Raw genomic sequence first — 18,191 nt, 5'->3', positions numbered from 1 at the left:
TTTGCCCCAGGGACAGAGGGAAGGCTGGAGGACCAGAGGGGCAGGAGGAGGCGTCTTGGCTGATTGGCACTTTCTGCCCCACCTCACCCCACCCCCACCCCCACCCCCACCCCCACCCCGCGTCTCCCTTGGGGCCCCGGTGACCTTTCCCCCAGATCCCAGGGTCCAGGCCCTCCCCAGCGGGGAGGTGTGGGGGACGTAGGCAGCTGGGATTGGTCCAGAGCCGGCGGGGGCGTGTCCCAGGCTCCCAGGAAGGAGCAGAGCAGGTGGACTGCTGAGATAGAGCAGGGCCGCCTGGCAGCAGCCGGCTTCTCTGACCGGGACTTCTGCCCTCCAGACATGGCCCCAGGCTCCCTCGATCCCCAGCCCTGTGGTCCTGTGGGGGTGAAGACAGCCTAAGCACCGCCACCCCAGGGCCCGTGCCCATGCCACTGACACGGGCACAGCCGGCCCCTGGCCCGGAGGCCATGGAGACGGTGGCTCCAGCTGTGGACCTGGTGCTGGGCGCCTCAGCCTGTTGCCTGGCCTGTGTCTTCACAAACCCCTTGGAGGTGGTGAAGACGCGGCTGCAGCTGCAGGGGGAGCTGCAGGCCCGGGGCACCTATCCTCGGCACTACCGGGGCTTTGTGGCCTCTGTGGTCGCTGTGGCCCGTGCAGATGGGCTGTGCGGCCTGCAGAAGGGGCTGGCTGCCGGCCTCCTGTACCAGGGCCTCATGAATGGCGTCCGCTTCTACTGTTACAGCCTGGCATGCCAGGCCGGGCTCGCCCAGCAGCCGGGTGGCACCGTGGTCGCGGGCGCGGTGGCAGGGGCACTGGGAGCCTTCGTGGGGAGCCCTGCTTACCTGGTGAGTGCCTTGTCTCCATCTGCTCCCACCCTGTGACCCAGCTCCCATGGGGGCTCTGCAGCCTCCTGGGCTGGCCTCCGTGGAGCAGATGGGGTGGGGCTGCTCCCTGGGACGTCCCTGCCCAGGTCTGGAATCTGCCCCTTGGTCCAGGGCACCAGGGCCTCACCCTGAACCTTGCTCCCCTGGGGTCCCCGCCCCACTGGTCCTGAGCCGGGGGAGGGGGCAGAGGGTGGCAGGAGGTGTGCTGGCTCAGACCCACGTGGTCACTTGTCTTCCTGCGTGCCCTGTGCAAGTTAAGCATAAAGCTTCCATCGAGAGAGGGCCCCACATCCTAGCCTGGATGCTACAGTCATCATCTCTCTTGGTCCCCAGAGCAGTCTTCCCAGGGTGAGCAGGCAGGCCGAGAGAAGGTTAAGTAACTTGTCCCAGGTCACACCCAGATGCAGACCCAAGCCGACGCCAGAGCCTCACCCCCAACCCTATTCCACACCCCCCCCACAAAGCTGCAGGTGTGGGCTCAGGGAGGTGTGGGTGTCAGGGCCCAGGGAGGGGTGCCCTCAACATGCACAGCTTGTCCTGGCTCTTCTAAGGTTCCGTCCCCAGGCCCCGTGTCACCTCTGCTCTCACAGGTCAAAACGCAGCTGCAGGCCCAGACGGTGGCCGCGATGGCTGTGGGACACCAGCACCCTCACCAGGTGGGGACCGTCACTCCCCGGAGCTTCCCTGGCTGGGTGGGCTGGATGGGCCCCTGGGCGGGCAGGGGCCGCCCGGTGACCCTGTGCCCTCTCCCTGCAGAACGTCCTGGATGCCTTGGGGACCATCTGGAGGCAGCGGGGCCTGGTGGGGCTGTGGCAGGGTGTGGGTGGGGCCGTGCCCCGGGTCATGGTCGGCTCGGCTGCTCAGCTGGCCACCTTCGCCTCCGCCAAGGCCTGGGTGCAGGAGCAACAGGTGAGGAGCTCCCACCCACACCCAGGAGCACAAGGGCCTCCGGCCTCCTTTCTCCCTCTCTGTCCGGGCCCTTATCGCGCCTCCACATCTCCAGCTGGACCCCACGCAGGGAAGCCCAGGGGCTGGTGACAGGCCCCTTAAGAAAGCCGAGGGCCCTGACTCTGCCCTCAGGGCCGTGATTCTGGCCCTCGGGTCCAGCAAGAGTGGAGAGTCAGCAGTGAACCCTCCAGCTGCAAAGGAGCTCAGGGCAGTGGGCGGTGGGGGTGGGGGAGTGGCTGGAGGGGCCTCATCTGGCCCCCTTTCCCTAGCTCTTGCAGCCCCCGGGCGCTGAGAGGATGGGGTGGGCACCATGTGGTGGTGTGGAGGGCACTACAGGGCTCAGCAGCCATACGTCCCCACAGTGGCTCCCAGAGGACAGCTGGCTGGTGGCCCTGGCCGGGGGCATGATTAGCAGCGTAGCTGTGGTCACAGTCATGACCCCCTTCGACGTGGTCAGCACGCGGCTGTACAATCAGCCTGTGGACGGAGCGGGCAGGGTGAGCAGGGGACAGAGTGGGGGAGGGCGTGGGAGCTGGACAGCATCCCCCAACACACACACACACACACACACACACACAGAGCCAGAGACACGGAGAAGTGTGACATACACGCACACACATTAATTCGGCTTGTTTGCTGAACACCTATGTCCCAAGCATGTACTAAGCATTTTCACACCTGGATTCTATTCTGTCCTCACAACAACTTTCATTCTCCTGATGAGGAGACTGAGGCTCAGAGAGATCAAGTGACTTGCCTGAGGTCACACAGCCGGTAGGTGGAGGAGCCTGAACTGGAATTGAGTCCTGACCCCGCAGCCTCACAGACGCACAGGGGCCATCACGTACACTGGTGCAAGGTGTGCCCAACACAAAGGTGCCCTCCACGGGCTGAGTTAGCGGTGAAATCCACCTGCATGCCACTAACCAAGCTGAGCCCCTCGCCTGGGGCTGTGGCTGCCTGGAGGAAGAGGCCCCTTTTTAACTTTCACAGCCCAAAGGGTTACTATTATATGATTTGCCGAGCTTGGGGGAGTGCCCTTTCTGATGTGCCACAGAAGCCCTTACACACAGACACACCCCGTTGTGCCAGCCAGGGCCCCACGACGCCTGTAGTGATGTCTGCCCTGTGTCTGTCCCCAGGGCCGGCTGTATGGCGGCCTCGCCGACTGCCTGGTGAAGATCTGGCGGCAGGAGGGCCCCCTGGCGCTCTACAAGGGTCTGGGCCCCACCTACCTGCGCCTGGGCCCCCACACCATCCTCAGCATGCTCTTCTGGGATGAGCTCCGGAAACTGGCCGGGCGGGCTCAGCACCAGGGCAGCTAGGCGGCGTCCTTCAGCCTGACACAGCCGGGCCCTTGGCAGGAAGCGACGGCCCGCTCCAGCTGGGAATGGCCGTCCCGGAGCCCGCCCAGGCCCAGGCCCTGCCGCAGGTTCGGGGAGGGTGTAGACAGCTGTGGTCAACCCAGCCCCGTGGCCCACCCAGGGCCAACGGATCCGCCTTGAATCACCACCCACTCTGTTCTCCAGAAAGCTTCTCTTCCCTCTCTGCCCTGAGTAACCTTATCTCAGTGTTCTCATAACCGCTCCAGGGCGTGAACATCACCGTGAGCTGGGCCGCTTACGTGCACCAGCTCGCTTAGTCCTCACACAGTACGAGACAGTAAAATGCTGTTACTGATTCGGAAACGGAGGCTCAGAAAGGTGAAGTGCTTTGACCAAAGCCACACAGCTTTGAAGGGGCAGAGAACCCAGCTCTGCCCAGCCCAGACCTGTGCCCTTGGCAAGAGCCAGGACCATGGGTGCTGGGGTGCCCCTGAGGGATCACTGTACATGTGGGGACGCCCTGGGGAGCATCGTGAGGCTGTAATGTCATCGTCTGTGTTAGACTGGCAGGGCCACCATCATAGAGGACCTCAGACGAGGCGGCTTAAACAACACAACGTTATTTTCTCGTAATTCTGGAGGCCATATGTCTGATCAAGGTGTCGGCAGGGTTGGTTTCCTCTGAGGCCTCTCTTCTTGGCTTGTAGGTGGCCGTCTTCTCCGTGTCCCCACATGGTCTTCCCTCTGTGTGTCTGTGTCCTAGTCCCTTCTTATAAGGACACCAGTCATATTGGATTAGGATCCACCCTTAATGACCTCATGTTAACTTACTCATCATTACTTCCTTGGAGAATTGCTTTCTTTAGGACCCTGCCTCCAAAGAATCGCATTCTGAGGTTAGAACTTCAATATACGAATCTGGGGAGGGGGAGGGGACACAATTCAGCGCATCAACTGAGGGCTTTTACTGAGGGTCTCCTAGGTGCCCAGCACTGTGGACATTTGCACAGATTCTCACGACAGTCCTGAAAGGTAGCGCTTGATGGTGCCCATTGTTCAGGGGAGCAGACTCAGGTCCCGGGAAAGGAAGTGACTTGCCCAAGGTAGTAGATAGAGCTGGGCGTCCTCATCCCAGGCTCTTTCCCCACGCTGCAGCCACCCTCCCACCATGGGCGTGTTCCTAAGGCCTGCACCGACCTTTGTTCTAGGGAAGTGGATGCTGAGTCCCTGAAGGGGCAGGACTGGCCGAGAGGTCAAGCAGCCTGAACTACCTTCCCTGCCACCCCCCATGTCTGCAAAGAGCTGCTCCCCAGGGGCAGCCCTACTGCACACTCCAAACCAATAAAGTTTTCTATTTTGTCTACTTCAACGACTCCCCTCTGCTGGCAGCCTCAGTCTCCCGACCCCTGAACCCACACCCGTGGCTCTCTCTCCTCGGTCTGAGAAAGGAGGATCCAAAAGAACGGGGGCGAGCCAGCCCCGCCCCTCAGGCCAAGTGAGGCCTGCCACCTAGTGGACACGGGGAGGATCGGCAAGGCGGGCTGCCCTACGGCGCAGGAGGGGAGGGCCCAGAGCTGGATCCCAGCACCGGGCTGTGGCGGGAGAGACGCCCCCCCTCCAGACCTTGGGCTGAGAGGGAAGAGCCTGACCTCAGGCTGTGGGGAGATCGAAGCCCCCCTTCCAGACCTTGGGCTGAGGGGGGGACCCAGACCGGAGGCTGGGGGAGGGCAGAAGAGGCGAGGCCTGGGGCTTCAGGAAGAGGTGGGTGGCAAGGCCCAGGGGTGGGTTGGTCTCTGTCCTGAGAAAAGCAGGACAGAACCAGCCCACCCAGAGATGCCCCCCACCACATGCTGCCCAAATGGGGAGTCCCTGGGGAGCGGTGTTAACCCAGCAGCCCAAAGGTTTAAGGCCCTGGCTCTCCTCCCCTCCCCTCCCCTCCCCTCCCCTCCCCTCCCCTCCCCTCCCTTCCCCTCGCCTGGGCTTTTGACCCCTCCCAGCCCCTCCCCTCGCCTCCACCACCTTTGCCCGGTGGTGGTGACGTTGCGGTCTCGCTGGCGCAGACCAGGCCGGAGGCTGGGGCTGGATCCTGGCGGCCATGCTCTCCCTGCTGTCCCTCCCCTCCTGGCTCCCCAGCCTCCCCTCCCTTGAGTGGGGCTCCAGCCTCCTCGACGCCCTCCTGCAAGGTGAGCGCCTCCCCCATCCCCCTCAGCCCCGCCCCCTCCGGGACACCAGCCCAGCGCAAGACGAACGCCACCCACGTGCGTCTCCCACCGCTCCCTCCTCTAACCCTACCAAGCTACCTACCCTCCCTACTAACCCCGTCAGGCCTCGTCGGGGCCTGCGGAGTCTCCGTCCTGAACAACCTCCTGAAGGTCTACTTCTTCGTGGGCTGTACCAAGTGAGTGCCCGCCTCCCCGGCCCCCTCCCAGCCCCCTGGAGCCCACACTGCATGCGACTCCGGCCTCCTCCGAGGGGAGGACTGGGAGGAAGAGACCACCCGTCCCTAACCCCCAGGGTGTGGCTGGGGGCACCGGGACCCCCTCCAGGGACGAGGCTGGTGGTTCTGCCCCTCTGCCCGCACCCCCTCTGCCTCCACAGTGACCCGGAGCGGCGGCTTGAAAAGGAGCGGCTGCGGGCCCAGTGGGCCTCGCTGGAGACCGTGCACCTGGCAGGGCTGGCCCTGATCCTGACCGTCGTGGGGGTCCGGGTGGCCGCCCTCGTGGTGCTCGAGTTCTCCCTCCGGGCTGTCTCCATGCTGCTTTCCCTGGACAAGGTAAGACCACAGGCAGGTGGTGGGTGAGGACGGCCCGGCCCTGGGCCCTAGTTTTCACCCCCAAATACAGGAAACTGGGCCCAGTTGTCACCGCCAAAGCCGAGTCTCCACTCAGAGTGGACACCACCCCAGTCCAAGAAGATAACACAGCAGCTCCCAGATGTCGAAAGCTTCCCATGAGCCAGGCCCTGTGCTAGATGCTTTGAGTGCATCATCTCATCCTCAGAACCACAGGGGGTAAAAGTCTGCTGTGATCCCGATCTCACACATGGGAAACTAAGGCTCAGAGATGTTACGTGGCTTATCCGTGGCCAACAACCAGCAAGTAGAGTCGGGCTTTGAACCCAGGTCTCGAAGGCTTTGAGCCACCACCCTTCAGCAGGCAGATAGGTCCCAAGTAATCATCATGATTGAAATTAAGCTGAAAGAAATGATCCCAGTAGGGCTTGACCTGAAGGCAATATTCCCTCTTTGGGAACAGCCCCTGAGGTTCCTTCGGGCCCCGGCCTCCCACAGAGTGGACCATCTGTACCTTGACACCCTCTGGGTCCCCGCGCGGTGAGGAGTGGCCTGAGCCCTCACAATCGTGGCCCCTCTCTGCCACCTCCCCCGCCCAGGGCGCCCGGGGCACCGAGAGGCTGCAGCTGTACCTACTGTGCCAGTACTCACTGGGCTGTGGGCTGACCTGCAGCCTGAGCTTCCTGCAGGAGGGCACCCCGCAGCGCACGCTGAACCTGCTGCTGGGCCTGGGGCTGGCCGCGCTGCTCAGCTCGGGCACCCGGCGCCTCCGCCGCCACGTCTGCCAGCTCTACGAGCTGCACAGCAGCCAGCGCTACTGTGGGGTCTGCCTGGGCCTGCTGGCCGGCGCTCGCGGCCTCCCCCGGCTGCTGGGCCGCGCCCTGGCCGTGACCTTTGCAGTGGGCAACCTGGCAGCCGTGGCCCTCCTCAACCGGGACTTCCTGACCACCTCGGAGGCTGTGCGCTTCTGGATGCCACTCACCATCTGCTACACCCTGCTGCTCATCTACATGCAGGGTGAGGGTCGCGGGCGGCAGTTCATTCACTCGGCACTCACATCCCACCGTCTGACCCAGGCCCAGCGCTGCGCTAGGCCCTGGGGAGGCCGACGGCACTCAGACCCTGCCCCTGCCACCCCAGAGCACCCAGCCTGCTAGCAGGGGCCACGCAGTGGGGCAGCTCAGATAAGGGTGCAGCGTGCAGGGGGAGCCTGGAGACACAGTACTTGAATTGGGCCTTGAAGGATAAGCAGGAGCCCCTGGGAGAGATGAGGGAGCAAAGGAGATCCTGGCAGAGGGAACCATAAATGCCAAAGCCCAGAAGTGAGACAAGGCGTGAAAACAGTTGGAGTGTTGTCACGGAGGCAAGTGGTGCAGATGAGGCTGGCTGGGTTCACAGGGGCCTGATGGAGAGCTGTCATCATCCAGGCAAGGCAGTCTGATGAGAAGCCACTGCGGGGTTTTAAGCAGGGGAAAGTGGCCTGATCAGATCTGGGCTCTAGGAGGAGCCACCTGGCTGCAGGGTAGTGATGGGGTGGAAGAGTCAGGACAAGGAAGGGCAGTCAGGCAGGCAGAGCAGCAGGTGCAAAGGCCCTGAGGTGCGAATGAACCTAGCATGCTTGGTGAAAACTTGGATCGCTGGGGCTAGAGAGCAAGGGGGACCAAGTCAGAGATGAGATGAGGTCGGAGAGGGGACTCCAGTCACATGGGGCAGGACCTCACAAGGTGAGGAGTTTGGAGTTTACTCCAAATGCAGTGGGAAATCCTGGGAGGATTATAAGCAGAGGAATGATTTCATCTCGTTAGTGTGTTGAGAAGGCTACCGGCTGCTGAGTACACACTGAGTTGTAGGGTCAAGATCAGAAGACGGGAGCCCAATGAGAAGCCTGCTGTGAGAGATGAAGGGGGCTGGGACCCAGATGTACTTGGCAGAAAGAGCTCATAGGGCTTACTGATGGATTGCACGAGGGAGTGCAGGAAAGAGGAGTCAGGACAACTCCTGTCCTGACTGCAGGGGGAGGCTGTGGGTGGGCAGTGAGGCCTGGGAGGAAGAAGCGCCCCTGTAGTTGCTCGGAGTGGGGGTGGGTGAGGAGGAAGGGAGCGGGGCTGCCTGGGGAGGGGAAGGCACGCGCTGAAGAAAGCGGGAGGGGGAGCTGGGGGATCCAGGCAACCGACTCAGCTGGACCTCAGGGCAGGCAGACGGTGACGGTGACGGGGACCGTGTCTCTGTAGAGGAGCAGCAGCGGCATCCTGGCCTGCAGAGCCAGGTCCAGACGGTGCTGGTACGCATGTGCAGCCTCTTGCTGCTGCTGCTGACCGTGGGCCGCTGGCTGGACCTCCTGGGCATCCTCATCTCCCTGCTGGGCGAGTTCTGGTGTCTGCTGGGCACCCGCACCCTGTTTGATCTTTGCCAGATACAGGTGGGCACCCCCTCCCTGAACGTGCCCCAGACACTGAAGCCCCGCTCCAGACAGCCCTGGGAGCCTCGACAAGTTTTCAGAAGAGCCGGGGTGACCTTTCTTGGGGTGGGGGTCGGAGGCAGCTGGAATCCCCTCTCCCACCTGGGGTTAACTTTTGACCCCTCGGTAGCCAGGGTCACTAGGAACGGGGCGGGCGCCCCCCACCCTATCCAGTGTCCCAGAGGCCCCTGAACTGGAGGAAGGCCCTGAAAATCGGAAGGCTGAGGCCCCCCTGCGGGATGGGGGAATTGAGTGGCGCCCTCCATCCTTTCTTCCCTGCCTGCCCTCAGGATTTTCCACCCCAGAGGCCTTCCGCGTCAGCTCCAAGCCAGCCCCAGCCCTCAGCACCTGCCCAGCCACAGGGGACGGCCCCCTCCTGACTTACCTCTGCAGGGACTTGGAGTCTCTCAGAGCCGCCCGGGCTCACCTGGAAGCAGAATGGCAGGGCTGCCCCCCACCTGGAGCACTGGGGACCCCCCGGGAGGGAGGGGAGGATTTGGGGCTGGGCCCCTCAGAGGGTGGGGACACATGGAGGCTGCTGGGTTAACCCTCTTTTTCTCAGGGTGGGCAATGGATACAGCCCCTCAGCCCTGCCTTCCCGGAGCGTTGGGGGGTGGGGAGAGATTGTATCCTCAGAATGGCTTCCCCCTTTACCAACCTCCCTTGCCCTTTCCACAAACAATAAAGGTGATTCTCTCAGATTTGTCTCAGAATCATGAACACACAGAGAGGTGAAGGGGCTTTTCTAAAGCCACAAAGCTCTCCGACTGAGGCAGGCCCCTGGGATATGGGCCAGCTGGGTCCCTGGGGTTCAGGAATGTAATATTGAGGTGGCTGAGGAGGTGACGGGGATGCAGTGGCGTGGATGGGCACATGGTCTAGGACTCACCTGCTTCCTGGGTGGATGATGCCCGCATCCTGTCCCATCCAAGGCTAAGAAACAACTGGAGGGAGTACGATGCTTAGGCCTCTGTCGGTGCCCTTGGTCCCCAGCCTCTGACCCTGACACGAGGATCCTTCCCGTCTCAGCCCTGTTCAGCCTTGTATCCCCTGCAGGGCCCAGCTCATGAAGGCCACAGAGTATATGGAAAAAGGTTGGGTACCAGCTCCTCTGCTTACCTGCTCTGTGGCCTTGGGTAGGCCACTGCCCCTCTCTGAGCCTGTCAGAAGAACAACTACCATGTGTTGGGCACTGCGCTGAGCATTTTTATTATCTCATTTCAACATCAGCCCCAAGAGGCAGGTACTCTTATCCCTTTTTAGATTCAGAAACCGAGGTTCAGAGAGACTAAGTAACTTGCTCAAGGACACACAGCTAGTTGGTGGCAAGGCAGGATTTGAATCAGGCAGCCTGACCCGCAGAGTTCAAGTGCTGTGCATGTTCCCTGCTACCCACTTCTTGTTGAAGAATTGGGGCCAGGGAAACTAACAGAGGTGAGCATAAAAAATACGGCAGGTCCATTCCTGGTAGGTTCTGGAATGTTGTTCCCACCACCTTTTGTCCAGGTTAGCCTGAGGCTCTACCCACACCCATGTTCTCCTGGCCCAGGCACCCAGCCCACAAGGCAGTTTGTGTCCATGGGGATTGAGGACCCCAACTCAGGGGCCCTTTCCCAGGAGGGACCCCACAGAGCAAAGGAGACTCCCAGCCAGGGGGCTTCCAAAGGGGTTGTGAGGGTCAGGTTGTCTGGGAGAGGCAGGGGAGGCACCAGGGAGGAGGTGGGACCTGGAGAAGGTTGTTCGAGGATTCCGGGCTCTAATGGGTCCCACTTCTCAGCAAAGCCCACTGTGGTCACCCAAAGTCTACTGCTTTGGAGCAGACAGAGTCTGGCCTAGGATTCCACTCCCCATCCTGGGTGCACCTGAGATACGGGGACAGGCTGGTCCCAAGGCCGGATGGGGCGGTTTCAGCTCATGGCCACCAACAGACAGTTCGAGCCCAACCTCTGATCCCCTGCTCTCCATCCCACCCCCAGGAGGGGCCTTTCAGCCCCAGAGTAGCTGAGGTGGGGGAAGTGCCTGTGGATGTCCCCTCCCCCAATACAGAACCCAGCCCACCTCTGCCTGGGAGTGTGCTTGGTTCCCTCTGGGCAGGAAACTTGCCCCAGTCTGGGAGGAAATGGCTCAGTTAGGTGAGCACAGGGCCAGCCCCTTGCCAGAGCCAGACTGGACGCCGGGTTCCAACTCGGGTCTGATGTTTTTGCTGGAAGGTTCCCTAGCCTCCCAGCACCCCCATACAGCCCGGGACCCAGTGGGGACAGGGCTGGGAGGAGATTGGACTTGGCAGTCCTTTCCTTTTTATGGGCACAGGGACTGTTTTCCAAACAAAAATTGGGCCACGTGGGCTGGAATAGTATTCTTTTCTTATCTGTTAAATTATTTTTGTGAAAAATCTTGACAAGGGTATAAAAATTCGATCACTCTAGTGAGCCCTACCAAACAAAGAGAACTAGGCCTGAAGTCCAGAGGGCAGAGGAAATCGAAAAGGTATGGTCTGCGACAGGGGCATGAAGCTGAACTTGTTCTGCCACAGACCATGAGATCCCAAATCCTGGGCCCGAAACAGCATCCTTCTGAAGAGGTAGGAAACCCGAGCCCCAGTCCCTGCTAAGAGGGAATGGTACCTCTGGAGCACCTGGGATTGGGGTGAGCCTTCCTCCTCCCTCCTGAGCCCCCCCACCTGTGGGTTTTCTGAGCTATGGCATTGTCCCTCTTGATGTCCTGCATTCCTTCCCCTATTACTGAACATCTGCAGGGGGCGAGGCTCTGGGCCAAATACTGAGGATGAGCAAGATGCACAAGTAGCAACTGGTGCTGGAAAAAAACAAAAAAAAGTTGGGTATGGGGATAGAGTGACAGGGGTGAAGGAGGGTGTATTTGTTATCTACAGCTATGTAGCAAATGACCCTGAAACAGCAGCGTGAAACAACAGACACTTATTGTCTCACTTTTTCTGGGGGTTGGGACTCTAGGTGCAGCTTGGCTGGGTCTTCTGGCTCAGAGTCTCACAGGCCACAGTCAAGGTGTCACCCAAGGCTATGGTGTCATCTTAAGGCTCGACTGGAGCAGGATCTACTTCCAGTCTCACTCACATTGCTGTTGGCAGGATTCAGTTTCTCATGGGCTAGGGGACCGAGGGGCTCAGTTCCTCTCTGGCTACTGGCCAGGGTCTCCCTCAGTTCCTTGCCACGTGGGCCTCTCCACAGGGCAGCCCACAACATGGCAGCCAGCTCCCTGACTGTGGAAGTCACCGTCACCATAGAAGTCACCATCTTTGTAACCCCGTGTTAAAAGCGACATCCCGCTCTTCTGCTGTATTCTATTGGTTAGAAGCAAGCCGCTGGGTCTAGCCCAGCCTTTAGAGAAAGGGGTTACACAAGGGCATGGTAGAGGGTGGGGGTCCTCAGGGGGCCGTTCTAGAAGCTGCTTCCACAGAAGGCTTCTTTGAGGAGACCTGAATGGACTGCAGGAGCAGGCCAAGCGGAAAGCTGAGGGAAGAACACCCCAGGCTGAGAGAACAGCACAGGTAAAGGCCCTGAGGTGGGAACAAGCTGGGAGAATCCAGGAACAGCAGGAAATTTAGCATGGCTGGAGCATCACAGAGAGGATGGAGTGGCAGGAATGAGGTCACAGAGGTGGGCAGGGACCAGATCGCTCAGGGCCACAGCCAGCATTAGGAATTTATTCCCCTGTGATGAGCAGCCAGTGGAGGGTTTGCACATGGAGGTGACATAATCTGACTTTTACGTTTTTAAAGGATTCCTCTCCTTGCTGTTTTTAGACTAGACAGTGTAGAAACAGTAAACCAGTTTGAAAGCATTTGAAACAACCCAGATGAGAGCACGGGGGCTTGGACCAGGGTGGTGGCCGTGGAGGTGGCCAGGGTAGTTGGGTTCTGAACACGTTTTGAAAGATGGATAAGATTTCCTGGTCAATTAGATGTGGGCTTGAGAGGAAGAGAGGAATCCTGGGAACTCTTTGATTTGGGGCCTGAACAACTGGGTGAATGAGATGAGGGTCTCCAGGGACAGAGCAGGGTTACCTCAAGCAGGTGTGGTCAGCATCAGTGGAGGGTCCAGGTGTTGTGAGGTGTGTGATGTGGTCTGGAGTTCAGAGAGACCTCGCTGAGAAAGAGCTGCAGAAACCAGTCCTGCAGGTTGAGGGGGAGTTCCCAGGACATGGGGTGGTGGTGAAGCCCAGGCAGGTCTCAAGGTTCCTGAGTGGCCTGAGGGACGGAGGAGGGGTCGGGTCAGTGTGGCTGGAGCCGAGGAGGCAACGGGCACAGTGGCGGGAGATGCTGCCACGGATGTGGGCTGGGGCCGGATCGCCAGGACAGGGGAGGGGTTTCGCATTTTCCCCAAGAGCATTGGGAGCCACAGAAGGGGTGTCGGGGCCTGTGATGACCACATGCTGCTTTAGCGAGATGGCCTGGCCGGCTTGGAGAATGGATTGTAAGGAGTAAGACCAGGGCGAATCCAATTTTAAGGGTCTCCTTTAGGGACTTCCCTGGCGGTCCAATGGTTAGGACTCCGCACTTCCAAGGCAGGGGGCGCAGGTTTGATCACTGGTCGGGGAACTAAGATCCCACATGCCGCATGGTGCGGCCAAAAATAAAAAGAAAGGGTCCCCTTTAGAAAAAAGAATACAAAGTTCATATGAAAGTGAATATTGATTGAGAATGAGAAAGACAAGGAGGACGAGCTGCTGGAACCCTGGAGATTTGGGTCCTTCTTCTGACACCTCTGTGGGCAGTTTGCCAGGAACACTTAAAGAGAAATGTTTCTTGAGGGTAACCTAGCTGCCCTTCCCTCCTAGAACACTTCATATCTTCCAGAGACCCCAGTCCTCACAGGGGCCGTGCAAGTGAGAGGCCTGAGAATTTAAGTTTCATTAACTTCACAGTAAGCCCACCTCTGCGGAAGAGAGAAGTGGGGAGGCTGGCGAGGGGCCCTGGCAGGGTCTAGGCCACATTACACTTCAGTAAGGAGGGGTCTCAGGGATGGGGGTCCTCACTGTCAGAGAGCAGTGAGGTGTTGGATAGATGCTGCCAGGGGTGGAGGCTCGCAGTGAATTAGGAGCTCAAGGAGGGGCCTGGGGTCGGTGGGGGAACGGGGCTGGGCTTGGGGCAGGCTCAGTGACCCTCCCAAGTGAGTGATGCCAGGACTTCCTTTCCTCTGTTCACAGAAGGGGCTCTGACCTTCAAGGCCTGGGTCAAGGAAGGGCCTTTCCAGCCCACTGAGACTCACGCCACCCCCCATGGCCACCCCACACGTCCCACCCCTCACCGTGAAGCCTGTGCAAGTGTGCTTAGTTGAGGGGGGGCCGTGGGAACCAGGGGGTCTGGCCAGAGCCAGCTCAGGACACTGGACCAGGAGGGGATTAAGAGCCAGACGTTGTTGTCACGGCCAGGTCTAGAGGCTGGGCCCTGCCTGGCCCAAGTGGACACAGGCTTGGGGCCTGAGAGTGGGGAACTCCATGTGGCTGTAACTGTGGCTTGGTTACTCCCTGCTTGGTTTTTGAACATTTCCCTACGCGCTTGGCCTGTTTAGTAAAAGGGCTTGGAGCTAGACTACATGGGCTTGAAAGAAGCTTCCTAACGGAGATGACCCTGAGCAAGTTACTCTCTCTGTGCCTCAGTTTCCCCACTTGTTGAGAGGACTGAACAGGATGATGGAGGTAGGGCACTTAGACTGGAGCCTGACTGTGGCCTCTAGTGCCCTCCCCATCGCCCCCTCCCCACAAGGGACTGCACCTCAGTCTCGGCCAAGCCCTTCTGATGTGAAGGGTCAATGAACACAGCTGAGTAAGAGGGACTGGGAAGGAGGCACTGGCTCAGGCGGCAGAAGCAGGAATGGATCTCAGCGAAGGAAGAGAATGAAGAGGTCTCCCGCCTCCCCGTTTTGTCCACCAGACTGCTCCCCAGGTAGAGAAAGAAGAAGCACATTTGCATTTTATTTGCAAAGAGCTGCATGAGGAATTATAAGCCTGAGCTACGTTTTTTTTTTTGCATTATTTTCCCCCAGGCTTCAGGACAACCTTGTAAGGAGTTGATTGTTCTTTCTCTATCTTCCCGGAGAACACTCAAGGTTCAGAGAAATTAAGTGACTTGCTCAAGGTCACAGAGCTAATAAGTGGGGGAGCCAACATCCAAATTCAAGTGGGTCTGACTCCAAAACCCAGGCTTCTTAACGGCTCACTACCCTTTACTACTTCTCATGTGATTTGCATATGCAGCTACTTAAGACCCCCTACTCTTACTCCTGCATTTCATCAGAATTACTGAGACCCTACTATGTGGCAAGCACTGTGCTGGGTGCTGGAGACATGGAGAATAATAAGACACAGCCCTGCTCCCAGTTTGGTGGGTAAAGCATATTGGTTCAACCCAGCAGCGTTGAAATGAATCCTTAGGATTGACATGAGTCCTGACACCTGGAGGAATCAGGGCAGGCTTCTCAAAAGTGGTGACAGTGGTGCAGAGTTTGGAGGAAGAGATGATCCAGACCCATGGAGTCTCACCAATATTCCTCATGACTTTGCTGTAAGCAACAGAAATAGTTTTAACTGGTTGAAGAAAAATCAAGAAAAAGGAGAATGCATTGGCTCCAGAGAGCCAGAGGTAGGACTTCAAGCATGGCTGGATCCAGCAGCCTAAGTGATGTAATCAGTTATCTCTCCTTTTTTAAAAAAATAAATTTATTTATTTTATTTTTTTATTTTTGGCTGCATTGGGTCTTCATTGCTGCACGCAGGCTTTCTCTAGTTGCGGCGTGTGGACTTCTCATTGCAGTGGCTTCTCTCGTTGCAGAGCACGGGCTCTAGGCGCGCGGGCTTCAGTAGTTGTGGCTCACGGGCTCAGTAGTTGTGGCTCGTGGGCTCTACAGCGCAGGCTCAGTTGTTGTGGCCCACAGGCTTAGTTGCTCCGCAGCATGTGGGATCTTCCCGAACCAGGGCTCGAATCCGTGTCCCCTGCATTGGCAGGCGGATTCTTAACCACTGCACCACCAGGGAAGCCCATTATAGATTTGGGTCTCCTTCTCTATCATCTTTGCCCTGCTGTCCTCTGTCTTGGTCCAAGTGTTGGCATAAATGGTGCCAAGCTTGCATCCTGTCACGCTGGAAAAATACTGCCTCTTTCTACATAGCTCCAGCCAGGCATTGAGAGTGGGAGTGAGCTTTCCCAAAGAGGAATTGGGTGCTGTTACCAGAACCCGAGAAAGTGATGCTAACGGACAGGAACCATGGTGTCCCTTGGATTCTCCAGCGGAACCAAGTCTTTCTTACCTTCAGCACTTTTGTCCATCTCACTATAATATCCCCAAACCTCTGTCCTCTATATCATGGGAAGAGGAAAGCAACTCACCTGAACACCTACTAAGCACCAGGAATATTTATCCACATTCATCCCAACAAATCCTCACAAAGCCACAGGGAGGTATTGCTATCCCAGGTTCACAAGAGGAAACTGAGGCTCAGAGAGAAGTGACTTGCCCAAGGTAATAGGCTGGCAATAGCTGCAGTCGCTCACAGATACTGATGTTACTCATATCTGTGCTTGCCCCCCTCCCCCTGCAGCCTGCCCCTGCTACAGTTTGTGGGAGCCCCCACTTCTCTGCACTGCTGCACCCCTGCCCAGCCCCTAGCACAGTAGGTGCTCAGGAAACAAGTGTTGAACTGACCTGACTTCAAGCAGGCAGAGTGGACGATGGAGGGAGGGGTAGGAGCAGAACCAGGCCAGGGAGGTCCAGGGGGGTTTCTGAGGCTGTTTGCCAAGCAGTAGACCCCCGACCCCAACCCGGGTGTATCATTTCATGCAGCTTCACACGTGGGCGCCCCTAGGCTAGGGCTGACAGCTCTGCTCTGACCTGGCCCAGGCGGAGCCTGTCCAGGGGAAAGGCAATTGGACCAATGGGTGCTTCCCCACCTTGGGGTCACCGGCTCCCTGGGGGCTGCAGCTCAGGGAGCCTCAGAGGAAAATCACAGAGGGGAGGACACCTCCGTGCCACTCTCCCCAGGCCTGTCACTTTTCTTGGATCTAGCTGCAGAGCAAAGGGACCCTGTGAGCAGAGAGCTCTAGAAACCAGGTGAGAGTGATGTGGGAACAGCCAGCGCCACCACTGGTGAGGCACCAACTCTGGACCAGGCCCTGGTGCGCCCTTTCCCTGCCTCTGTCCCCAGCAGCTCTGCAAAGGGGAGCATTCGTGTCTTCATTTGAGGTCAATCAGTCCAGCTGCCCCATGTTACAGGTGAGGAAACAGAGCCTCCGAGAGGGAAGGAACTTGTCCAAGGTCACAGCCAGCACCAGAGCGCTAGGAGTTAAGCCTAAGTCTGACCGCAAAGCCCATGTTTTCCCTACTGCCTTCCTCTCCCTGGAATGCCCTCCCCTATTGCTCTCGTGGCTCTCCTCCCGGAGAGGCCTGCCCTAGCCCCACCCACACCCCTTATTCTGTCTCAGCCCCTTGCTCGTTCCTTTATAGCACACATCACCGCTGGTAATTATATTCATTTTTGTTGGGAGTTCCCTGGCGGTCCAGTGGTTAGGACTCAGCGCTTTCACTGCCAGGGCCTGGGGTTCAATCCCTGGTAGGGGAACTAAGAGCCCGCAAGGCAGCCGAGGACACAGTAGGTGCCCGACTGCTCTGTGGGCAGTAGGTGCCGTGTTCCCCAGCACACTGGACAGCAGCAAATGTCCCCACTGCCCTGGATCTTGCCCCTCTCTCCCACCCCTTCCCTGCCACCCAGGGTCTCAGCTGCCACGACCCTAATAGACAATTGAGCCCCCTTGCTCAGGGGCTTGGCAGAAAGCTGCTCGAGCCTGGCAGGACAGGAGGAGGGGAGCAGGGCCTCTGAGCTGGCAGACAAAGGGCGTGTGTCCTCATCCAGCGCACTTCCTGGGTTTCCATTGCAGGAAGCCGGGCACCTGCTAAGGTGACACCGACACCAGGGCTGGTGCGGGAGTCCCTTGTCCGGGACGCTCCTCTCCACCCTGGAGCAGCGGCAGAGCTGGGACAAGCGACCAGGGGTGTTGGACAGCCGGTAAGTGGTGGCAGCTGGACCTCACATACCCCTTGGACCTTCCCCCCCTCCCAAGCCAGTCTTAGCCCAGAGCAGGTGTGGGGAGGCCTGGGTCCTAGGCGGAATTGCTGTGACCTTAGACAAGGCTCCAGCTCAACCCTTCGGTGCCTCATTGTCCCACCTGGAGATGCAGTAGGTGGCTCTGGGGTGTATCATGGAGGAGAGGGAGGGCAGCTCCATTTTTATTTGTTTTAAATAAGCTTCTGGGTCACAAAGCACTTAAAAAGGGGGTTCTATGGCTGAAAGTGTCTGAAAACCCCTGGATCGCACTTCCTCCTTAGGGTCCTTCCTATGGCTGGCGTCCAGTGGTTCCCTCCTTCCTCCTGGGGGAAGGCATAGGGATCTTGCTCTGAGCAGTGCTGCAAAGGGAAGTGACCTTGCCAAGCTGGAGAATGAGCCTGAGCTGGGGCTCAGGCAGCCTTGAGTGTGAGTCTCCCTCTGCCAAAAAGCAAAGGAGTCACCTCTCTTCCCGTCTTGAAGGGTGGCAGTTGCACCAGCCCCTGGGACGGCAGGGCAACGTGTGTGCCCGGGGGCACCCGCTGGTCTGGGTTTGAATCCAGCTCTGCCACTTGCCTCTTGTGTGACCTTGAGCCTCTCTGGGCCTCAGTTTCTCATCTGTGAAGCAGGGATAATCGGCCCTTTCCCATAGGGCTCTCCCGGGGATTAAATGGAAAGGTCTGTAGGCCGAGCATCAGATAGAAAGCCCCTAT

General features: G+C 58.9%; 2 protein-coding genes across 4 annotated transcripts; both read left to right on the top strand.

Annotated features, from left to right (window-relative positions):
- The first annotated feature begins 208 nt into the window (after positions 1–208).
- On the top strand, positions 209–4,520 carry SLC25A34 (solute carrier family 25 member 34). Of its 3 annotated transcripts, XM_082412691.1 has the most exons (5): positions 231–845; positions 1,475–1,540; positions 1,641–1,793; positions 2,195–2,329; positions 2,975–4,520. In XM_082412691.1, exons 1-5 carry the CDS (start codon positions 426–428, stop codon positions 3,155–3,157), a joined length of 957 nt encoding a protein of 318 aa, XP_082268817.1. In that variant the 5' UTR covers positions 231–425; the 3' UTR covers positions 3,158–4,520. The 3 variants fall into 3 exon arrangements, with proteins under 3 accessions (XP_082268818.1, XP_082268819.1, XP_082268817.1); XM_082412692.1 differs by lacking the exon at positions 2,195–2,329 and having other exon boundaries at positions 209–845; XM_082412693.1 differs by lacking the exon at positions 1,641–1,793 and having other exon boundaries at positions 223–845.
- Positions 4,521–4,622: 102 nt separating this feature from the next.
- TMEM82 (transmembrane protein 82) lies at positions 4,623–9,105 on the top strand. Its single transcript, XM_082412683.1, has 6 exons — positions 4,623–5,340; positions 5,483–5,555; positions 5,756–5,930; positions 6,548–6,965; positions 8,180–8,367; positions 8,697–9,105. The coding sequence occupies exons 1-6, from the start codon at positions 5,253–5,255 to the stop codon at positions 8,784–8,786; spliced, it is 1,032 nt and encodes a 343-aa protein (XP_082268809.1). The 5' UTR covers positions 4,623–5,252; the 3' UTR covers positions 8,787–9,105.
- The last annotated feature ends 9,086 nt before the right edge of the window (positions 9,106–18,191 follow it).

Source organism: Balaenoptera physalus (genome assembly GCF_965194825.1).
Source record: "Balaenoptera physalus genome assembly, chromosome: 1".
Classification (NCBI taxonomy): domain Eukaryota; kingdom Metazoa; phylum Chordata; class Mammalia; order Artiodactyla; family Balaenopteridae; genus Balaenoptera; species Balaenoptera physalus.
The sequence above is the reverse complement of the archived record's forward strand: the minus strand, read 5'-3'. Positions and strand labels throughout refer to the sequence as shown.